General features: G+C 41.1%; 1 protein-coding gene across 6 annotated transcripts in view; it reads left to right on the top strand.

Moving 5' to 3' along the window:
- LOC123505914 (stress response protein nst1-like) overlaps nucleotides 1–8,427 on the top strand; it is a 13,882-nt gene extending 5,455 nt beyond the window's left edge. For 4 of the 6 annotated variants that reach the window (XM_045257763.1, XM_045257768.1, XM_045257762.1 and 1 more), the window contains exons 6-11: nucleotides 119–281; nucleotides 1,050–1,169; nucleotides 2,027–2,149; nucleotides 2,732–3,039; nucleotides 3,509–3,774; nucleotides 4,115–8,427. In XM_045257763.1, coding sequence (XP_045113698.1) covers nucleotides 119–281; nucleotides 1,050–1,169; nucleotides 2,027–2,149; nucleotides 2,732–3,039; nucleotides 3,509–3,774; nucleotides 4,115–4,263 — 1,129 coding nt within the window. In that variant the 3' untranslated portion in view covers nucleotides 4,264–8,427. The remainder of the gene's footprint in view (nucleotides 1–118; nucleotides 282–1,049; nucleotides 1,170–2,026; nucleotides 2,150–2,731; nucleotides 3,040–3,508; nucleotides 3,775–4,114) is intronic. The other 2 variants (XM_045257765.1, XM_045257764.1) reach the window with 1 other exon arrangement.
- The last annotated feature ends 2,203 nt before the right edge of the window (nucleotides 8,428–10,630 follow it).

The raw sequence follows: 10,630 nt of genomic DNA, 5'->3' as shown, positions 1-10,630 counted from the left end.
GACTTTACATCAGCCAAATGGAACTGCCTAAGTGAGAAGGTGTGCTTTTTGTGGACCATGTTTGCTCTTGTGAACAGAATGGCAGGGTATTTCAACTTTGCCTCACCTATGCCTGCAGGGAGCGCAGTGCCAGTCAGACTGGAGCAACAAGTGAAGGCTCAGCTCCAGCAAGTAGCAGTGGGGTGTCCTCAGACCTCTCAGATCTCAGTGACTTCTGCCTACAGCCCACCACTGACATGGATGAGGAGGAGCAGAGAGCCTTGCAGGAAGATCAAGATGCTGTAAGTTTTTTTCAGTACCAGTTTGAGTCAATACATGTACATAACTGTGTCCATAAGTTGCTGCTGTGCATTTTGTGCTTACTCATTCCCGTAAAGGTGCAAGTTTCCATTATTTACCAAGTCCACTGAGAAATACGTAGATGGTAGATGTTTTACAGGCATAGCTTGAACATCATGTAGGGGATCCAGTGACTGGGAAGTGTATTTTGTGTTTTGGGCATTGCAAAATATCAACAAGAGTACAGCAGTGTTGAGGGTGCAGATAAGGCTGTTGGCCGTTGTTAAGATGGAGCACAGGAATGTTTGATTTCACTTTACTTGGCATGTCACCACAAGCCACATGAAGCTGTAGTGTTGGCAGGTTGCCCTCCATAATTGCACTCTTTGGTTCAAGGCTTATTGACATTTGCTTTGTTACCCATAGAGGTCTTAGGATGAGGGAATGTATTTATGTTACTTTTTAGATACATTTATTTATAGTTGACATGCTTCTTTCTCTGGAAATTAAACAATGGCTTTAGATGGATATATATTTTTTAGTTGTATAAATCACAAATTATTCCTCCAAAACTAAATCCACAGCATGAACTGCACTTATCACTTCATTAAAAAGAAAAAATAGAATGTTTTCAATGATAAAATGTCACTTGTGGCAGTCGCCTTGTACATATTGCATGTAGTATGTTACGTAATCATTACTAATCACACTGACAATATTGGCATGCAACATGTCTAGTTTTGGTGCTTGTGAGCACAACTGATTTACAGGAGTTAGCTCGGCTCCTTCAGGAACAGGACGGAAAGAGGCGAGGCGACCTGCTGCACCGGGACCAGCTGCTGGCCATCGAGGCGCAGGACCGCGAGCTGGCCAAGGTGCTGCAGGAGCAGGTCAGTGCCTCCCTGCCCTCCACCACACACACACACACACACACACATATATCTTGTAATCAGTTGGTGTGCAAATTTAGGAAGTACTTAAAATTTGCATTGTCTAATCTCCTGGGCTATAGTAAGCTGGTTTAATGAGGTTATCCTATTCCACTGAAAGCTTACAGAACTAGAGGTGCGAATGCTGTGTGTGTGTGTGTGTGTGTGTGTGTGTGTGTGTGTGTGTGTGTGTGTGTGTGTGTGTGTGTGTGTGTGTGTGTGTGTAATTCACCTCGGTTACCTGCTGGTCACCCAGCCAGTCTTTCCCATTAAGGAGCGAGCTCAGAGCTCATAGACCGATCTTCAGGTAGGACTGAGACCACAACATACTCCACACACCGGGAAAGCGAGGCCACAGCCCCTCCAGTTACATCCCGTACCTATTTACTGCTAGCTGAACAGGGACCACACATTAAGAGACTTGCCCATTTGCCTCGCCGCGCCGGGACTTGAACCCAGCCCTCTCGATTGTGAGTCCAGCGTGCTAACCACTACACTACGCGGTGTGTGTGTGTGTGGTGCTTTGTCAGGGCCATCTTGTGAGGGATTGCCAGCCTGGTATATAGATGGAAAGAGAAGATGGTGAATGATGTGAATGAGATGAATGGATTGGTTGAAGAGAGTAGTGATGCAGAGGAAGTTTGACAGGTAAGGAATAGTGGTTACATGTGGAATGAATGGAGAGTGAGTGATGGAGGAGTGTGTTGTTGTTAGTCATGTTCTCTACCAATTTGGAAGTGTTCTGTCCATTATACTGGGACACTTCAAGTGTAGGATGTGCCTTCTCATGATATGTAACAGATATTTACTTTGGCCAGGAGAGAGCCAAGGCCAAGAAGGCGCGGGAAAAGGCCCGACAAAAGGCTCTTCAGAAAAAGCAGGCAGAAGGAAAGTCAGCCCTCCCAGAACAGTCTCCCAGGGGCCGGGTGTCCAGCCCTCAGGTGTGTCCTCTCTTGAAGTATTGTGATGCTTCAATCTGATAAACATTCATCCCTTGTTATGTATAGTCAGCATTACAGTCAGCCATACAGTTATTCTGTTAGCATATTGCAAGGTGCAGTGTATAGGTACCTGAAATGAATAACGTAAATATGTTTGTCTTATTTTTTGTGAAATCACTCAAATATAAGCACAGCATGATCCATGGAAATACATCCACACTATTAATATAAACACTCTTATTCATTGTAATTCATTTATTCATTTATTGTAAGTCTTCTGGACTAAGAGTTTTGAGCAGGATTGATGTGACTGTTGAATGTGGAAGTTTGTGTCATAATGTCTGTTACAGGAGGACACTTCCTGACAGGATAGAAAGGCTCCTTGAGGAATGCAGGAAGGGACGAGAAATTCTCTCTTTCATATTCTCATAGTAAAACAAGATCTGGTGCCTTGTCTGGAATACCTCCTTTTAAGGGGACAACGACATGTTATGTAGATGAAGAGAATAAGAAAATTTTTTGCTGCCTGCTTTGTCAATATTTGTTGATTATCTTTTTCCCCCCTTGCTTTGTGTTGTACAGGAAGAAAGGTCCAGCAGTTCGCCTCTGCAACCATTGGACTGCAACTCCCCTGGACCATCAGGGTATTCCAACAATGAGTCGCCAGTACCGAGTAATTATGCGGGCTCCAGCCCAGGCTACGGCTCCCCCGAATCTCCAAGGGAAGACGTAGACCAGCAGTGGCAGCAGCCACCCCGAGGGCAGCGGCTGCAGAGACCAGACTCTCTTGATCTCCCCGGGACATCGCGGTCCACCACAGCCTCCATCCACCACGAACCATCAAGGAACTCCCACCACAACTTTCCTGTGGGCAAAACAAATAAACCAAGGTAAAGGCATGCTGTGTTGATCCCTTCATTGTGATGATACCTGTGGCCTGTTACTACTCAGTCATGCAACCAAGCAGTGGTGTCCAGTGTTTGTCAATAGTCTTTAGTAACAAGCCTCAGGATGCCTTGCTCTCTTAGCCACCTATTCCCCTCTCAGTCAGATCTCCAGCTTCACTCTCTCCACATGATAGCCAGGCATAAAGCAACAAATTCCTCTGTTAGGAGGCACTGCCCTACCCATGATTCAGCAGATAGTGACCTATCATACATAGGTAACTATTTATCACTCTAAATTTCCCTTATTATGTGCAGAGTGCCTTATTTACTATACAGCATGACTATCAAGGTATTTGTGAGGTGCAGTGAAGAACCTTGTTACTCTTGTGTTTTGGCTTTATTCACTTTGGCTTACATTACTCATTGTGCAGCCATGTCCCCTGATGAACATTTAGTTCTTATCTGCTTGCAGACTACCTGACCCAGAAAATGCTCCTGGTGAAGTGTTTGTTGAGACCAGCAGCAGCAGCAGCATGGAGCGCAGTCCAGGCATGGGCTTCACCAACATAGCTTGTGCCATTGACCCAACCTACCAGCGGCGGGTCATGCGTGGGGAGCTGGCGCCGTCCCCCCAAGCCACCCTCCAGTCTTCCTCCTCCTCTTCCACCACAAGCAGCGGCACGGGAGGCTTGGTGGGAGCCTCTGTCAGCTCACCAATCTCACCATTACCTCCTCCAGGTTTGAGTCTCTCTTGGTGTTCATGTAATATCAACTTTAAATTTGTAGATGTTTCATTATTATTATATTAGAGAATCTCAAATTTACTCTTTACATTCTTAAATCTACAGGAATTTGAGCAAAGAACCTCAGAGACATAATTGGATACTTTCTGCAGTGTTTTAGAAAGTCGGATCAGTTGAACTTTAGTACTCGTACACTGAGAAAGACAGAATTGTTAACACTTGCTCTTCACTTGAATATATTGTGTTCCTCATGAAGCAAGCAGACATGACACAAAGTGTGCATTGATGATACAGACTGTTGTAGGTATTAGTGTTCACTCTGACTTGGGTTGCAGTGTTTGACGACGAGGAGGAGGATGACTATCCGGTGCCACCGTACATGCCCATCCAGGGTCAGCGCCGCACTGCCAGTCTGGAGAAGAACCGCAGACCAAAGCCTCCCAAGGAGAAGTCAAACAGTAAAGACGGTTGCAAGCAGCAGTAGTCACACTTGTTATGTAGCTCCTATCCTGTAACTTATTCATCTCAGTGATTAGTAGTTGACCATAATGTTTGGTGTTCAGTACGGTTTATTAGGTTGGTTTAGAAACAGGCAACTACCAAGCACAACAGAGCATTCCATAGCATGATGGAGATGGAGGTATTACTATATAGCACTCAACTTATAGAACTTGGCTGGAAGTGCTTAGCAAATGATGTTGCATTCCAGACACTCACAGAACATTGTGTGGTGAGTGTTTCCAGGCTCACTTTTCTGTTGGTATGTAGGAACCTTGATATTTTGAATTGAGAGTTACAATATTGTATATTCCACTAGTGCATATTGCTTTGTGTTTTTGTTAGAGACAGATACTCTCGCCTTCCAAGAGCAGAGAATTTCACCAGTCATTGCAGGTTGTCAACAGTGTTTCATGGTGGGACACACTGACAAGTATTGCTACATATCAGTCTTATCTGAGTGGTTTAGTTTAAGGCTTCAGACAGAGTTATAAATTATCATATTGGCTGACATAATCACTGCTATTTTTTATCATTGTGAAATTGAATTATTGCGATATAAGATGACGTGTGCTTCACCATTCCTCTCTGTGTGTTTGGAGGGGGATGTGTGTGATGTGATTTATTTTGGCTTCTTGGTATGACAGCCAAAATCAAAAGGTTTGTTTTAAGCATACCATTGCTCCTTAGAGTGAGTTTGTATGACACATTCTCTGCACCGAGAGGAAGTGACAGACAGCTATAGTTTTGTAATGAAAAAGGCAGCTAAACTTTGTGCCCTATAGAAAAGTATGTATTATCAAAAATTCCTCTGTGTTGAAATAATTTTTTTCCTATATATATATTTTCAGAAAAGTTAATTTACAAACATTATTTTTGTATTGTGTAGGTTAAGAGGAATTAATGTTTGATATTGTTGTGTGGTGTGGCAGTGTGTGCATCTTGCATTGGTGCGCAGCACTCCGGGAAGCAGCTGGTGACGTCTGCACCAGGAGGTGTTGGCCAGGGCAGCTGTGAGGAGTGGCAGTGTGGCCAGCTGAGTGTTTCCCAACATATGGCTTATTTCATATTGTTTAAACAAATTCATATATTAGAATCTCAATTGACGTCTGTTAGATAATATATGCATAGTAGTTTATTTAATTTACCTTCATTTGATGATTGCTTATATTTTTATGAGAAAAGGTAGATTAAGTATATTTTTTTATTCACTATCATTTATCGAGTTGTATTTCTGATCTACACTTCTTTCTGGAAATGCTGGAGAGAATGGCCTCTGCAGCTATCTACAATTCAACTTTTCCAGACACATTCCTTGTATTCCTCCGCCCTTTTATATCTGTCTCCCTTTCTCCTTCTTTCCTTGGTAATCTTGTTTTTCACCGGCTGCTGTGCCGCGCCCAACCACCCATCCACCTCTGTCCTCAAGTACTTCTTACTGCTTGATCTTTACCGTTTTAGTGAAAGATTAAAACATTTACTTAATATTCAAAGTGATAGACTTCAGTAATGAATTTATTAGTATATGTATTCTTTATTTTGCTGCTGGTCACTTATATAAATGATTGTTTATAATTATTTGCAGAACGCTTTTTTTTTTTTTTTTTTTTTTTTTACCAACTTTTGTAGTGAAAATATTAGTTTTGACATTCAGTAAGTTAGTTTTATTTTGTGTGATGTACTGTGCTTGTGTCAATGTGGTAGGGATAATTGGCTATGAGAATTCACTAACTGGTTAGCTGACATTGTATAGTGAAACATGGCCTGTGTCAGGATACTTGTCCCACCATTAGTGGAGTGTTCTCTTCCAAGACTCTGAAAGAGCAGCTCAAAAGTGCAATGTACATACATTAAGAAATGACAGCAACTGTGAGTTTCCTTGTCATGAGAGAAAGATCTCTTGACTGATGCACATTCAGTCTTTTATATAAGTTTGTTACTTGAAAACTGTAGGCATTAATGCATGCTCACTGCCATGGCAATGTCCTGTGGTTGGGAATTGAAGATACTTACATATCATGCATAATCTTTAGGTGTATATGAGGGTGAGCCAGAAAGTATTTGCAAAAATTTTTTTTTGCAGTTGTGTTGCATTCAGCTCACTATACTGTCATAATTTTGATGATGCAGTGTCTGCACCACCAGGGCCTCATGCCAGCCTCAGATCCTACCACCCACCATCTCACCATGACATGCTTGCCTCTCCTATCATCACCATCTTGATTATTATCACCACCACCACCACCACCACCACCACCACCACCACCACACTTGTCATCAGATAACTTTGAAGGATGCATTCAGAATCTGCATTCACCAGGTGGCAGCTGACTCTGCTGCATTGTCATATTGAATGTGGCTGCCAAATCATTTAGGCTTGAGTTGTCATCTCAAGTTCTCATCATCTGTCATCCTTGGTGGACTGTTTGGCACATTGCTGTTCCTTCTTTCACATTCAAAACACTTAAACACTTCACTGAGCCATCTTCCTGTACTGCTGAATCAGCACACTGCAGTTCAGACAAATCTACAACTGATTTACCAGTGAAGAGCCATGGCTAAGGTGAAGCTGTAGTTTGATCTCATAGTGTTCTCTGATGTCAATATGGATACTATAATTTTAGAAGCAGATTCCATGTCAGTGTTGATCAGCCTTGGTCACCTTATGGCAGCTTTCCACACTACATGGCAGTGCACAACTTCTCTGTTAAATATCCAGGTTTCTATGTTTTCTGAAGTGTTTATTCAAAGTTTTCTTTGATTTACCTACTTTTTTCTTTTATTGTATTCAGTGATTCACTCTCATTTTTATGCTTTCCCTCAGAAGATGAGGAAAATGGAATTAATGATATGACTTGCAGTCAGTCCTGCTACTGCTTTGTTGCTACATAAATGTCCTTCAGTAGCAATATTTTTTGATATTAAAGTTATTAAATTTTAAAACCATTTTCAGTTCAATATATAAACACACACACACACACACACACACACACACACACAGTCATAAGGTCTATTTATGCATTGTGGTGAAGGTGTGAGGCACTAGTACATGTGTGGTGTGGGTGTAACTCAGTGCATGAAGGCCACAGTGGCTTGCTTTGCCTGCTGGGACTGAAGCTTTCACTGTTGTAGGGAGTGTGTTTGCTGTTCACACTGGGAATGCAGCTTACACACACTGACTTAAACATATTTTTGCTTAAGTTTTCTGGCTCATGAAAATTATTTACATCCTTTAGTGTTTAAGTTAATTAGTTTTAGTGTTGTGCATATGGCCACCTGGAGTTTATATAAATCATAAGAAATACAGTATTTTTCATGCAAATGATCTGCTTCACCTCTTCCAGGACTCTTTACATGGAAGCTGTGTACACTGCCTTTGTATTGGTAAGGAGATTGTGCAATATATATACATATATATTTTCATTTATCAGTGTTTTTATAATAGTTTGTGTATTTGTGTAATGAAACTCCTGTATATGAGTGACTTTAGTACTGTACATTAGGGAGTGTGACTTCAGAGAGCACTGTACTGTACATGAAGGGTTTGGCAGGGTGAAGGTGTGACAGGTGTTCCTCCTGGCCCAGGTGGTGGTTGCTGGCACTGCTGGCCTGCACACTGCACACACCAACACCACCACCACCACCACTACCACTCACTTGCACACCTATTGTTGTTAGTAGTGCTGTTATTATCATTATTACCATTATTATCATTACCATTATTATTATTATTATTATTATTATTATTATTATTATTATTATTATTATTATTATTATTATTATTATTATTATTATTATTACTGATTACTATTTTTGTTCAAGTTAATTTTGCTTTTTTTTACTTGTTTGTTTATGAATTGTTTTAAACTTTATGCATTTGCAAGGTATGGTAGTGAATAAGTTGTGGTAGTGGTGATGAAATTGTTATCATTATTTCGTATTATTATTTATTATTTATTCATTTATTTTTTTTTATTACAATTATTGTCAGCATTATAGTAGCATTATTAGTGTTATTATTCTTTAAAGGTAGCACTATTGTCATTTCTACTGCTGCTCTTGTTTCTACTACTACTACTACTACTACTACTACTACTACTACTACTACTACTACTACTACTACTACTACTACCACCACCACCACCACCACCACCACCACCACCACCACCACCACCACCAGTAGGCATTACTACTACTGTACTACACCAAAACCAATATACTACTCCTCCTCCTCCTCCTCAAAAAAAAAAAAAAAAAAAAACCTATTACGTTCACAACAGCAGCAGCAACTATACTACTACTACTACTACTACTACTACTACTACTACTACTACTATTATTATTTAAGCGAATATAACCAAAAATACCAAAAAAATAAAGATACAAACTTGTAGGGCCACTGAGGCACTGAATGTGAGATATGACTATAGTGAAGGGCGTGACGTGGATGGGAGATATAAGACGCGTCACACGAATGGATATGTACAGGAGGGGAGGGTGAACCAGCAGGCGTAGTAGGCATAATGGTATATGTACTTATGTTGACCCACGGCAGCTGTACAGTAACGCGAGCTCGTCAAGAATAAATACTACTATGCCACCAATAAAAGAAGGGCAATCCTGTCATGGAATATTTTGTATCCTTAGTCTTTCTCTCTCTAGAAGGTGGAGACTTTTTTAGGTTTGCGGAAGTAAATACAGTGTGTCAGTTGATGTGAATTATGAAGTGTCGATGGGAAAACAAAGACTCGGGAGGGAGGGATTGAATTGTAGCAAAGGATGGGAGTTTTTTTTTTTTATTTAGGAGGGACTGCTGGCCAAGAGCAACAAAATATGGAAATAAAATACTATGTTGCCAGTTCCCTAAAAGACATGGTAGATAGCCAAAACTCGGGGACAAATGTCACGACACCTCTCTCTTAAAAGAAGTTGAGTCAAAGGAAGATGGAAATACAGAAGCAGGATGGGAGTCATAAAATGCAAATTAATAGACTAACTGAGGGAGAATCGTAGCCTACATTACATATACGTATATGGCGCCAGCTTAACCCCTCACTAACTCCAGGGGAAAAGACGAAAAAGAATGGCAGCGGTGATAGCAACCCAAGGAAATGAATGTGTCCAAGACCTCGGCATGTTTCCACAGATCAGTTTCCAGCTTGAGTTATTGCAGGAAAGCACATTCGTTGGTTTATATACTTGCTGCCGTGTCTGTATTATGAAACGCTTATAAACACACCTCCATTACTTTCAAAAGCTTCTACTTAAAGTTACAAGGATTTTTAAGGATGTTTTATGATTCCAGTGAGAGATTAACTAGATATTTAGATTATCAACCCCTTCAGTACCATGGCGCGTTTCCATATTAATTCTGTTTACTATTTGGTGATTTTATACAGTTTCGGAATCTCATGTGTGGGATTAAGATAGTGAAGACTGTGGCTATTAATCTTCTAACCTCCATAAACCTTTGATACTATCAATGAAATGGTCTAATCGTACACAAATCCCCAAAGTAAAACTGTGTTCCAGTACTGAAGGTGTTAATAGCGTGCTGTTGAATGATAACAAATGTGTAGGGTAATAGGCTAATAGCAGTTTTTGTGAGCAGAGCCGTGAGTGATCTGAGGCCATGAAAAGTCCAGTAACTCCTTTTCTACATGAATCTAAATATCTTCCTCAGTTAACTCCCACATCACGTTGCTAATGATTGAGTTTTATTTCGTGGTGATTCACTCGTGCATAGTCAAAGCCAGTGACACGACCCACTTCCCTCAGGTTTTATGATGTTTGCGATGCGCTATGGCTGTTTATCTGGCCCTTGTTAACTGAGGTCCTCGCGTCAACCTTTTATATACCCTTTTTGTCCTCCACTCTGGCGCATCATACATGTTAATTTGTGCGTCAATGTGTGAGTGGATCCTATTTTATCTCCCACCTGTTCTTAAACCTTCTGAGCTCTCACCACTACTATCATGTGACCAGTCGAGCTTCCATGACGTTTTCCTCACTGATGCAAAATTTAACTCTTCATTAGAATTATGAACGCACCCATAAAAACTGTAATAAACCTTCCACTAGAGTTTGATAATGAGGGTCGAGATGAGACGCAGACATTTTTACTTATTTCGTGTATCTATCTATTTATTTGCGCATACGAGCGGCAAATGAGTGAATAAGGCCCCGGGTTGCATGGTACCTATGTGCGTGTGTGCCCAGCAAGGAGCGTGACATGAAGAAGACGGGACTTGCATGCGCTCTGTGATGTCTCGATTTGTGCCGCTCAGAGAGAGAGAGAGAGAGAGAGATGATACTGTGAACGAACATCGCGCCTAGAGTACTTAGAGAAATTG

This window comes from Portunus trituberculatus, chromosome 18 (assembly GCF_017591435.1).
Source record: "Portunus trituberculatus isolate SZX2019 chromosome 18, ASM1759143v1, whole genome shotgun sequence".
Lineage (NCBI taxonomy): Eukaryota > Metazoa > Arthropoda > Malacostraca > Decapoda > Portunidae > Portunus > Portunus trituberculatus.
Note: the sequence above shows the minus strand (reverse complement) of the source record. Positions and strands in the feature narration are given on the sequence as shown.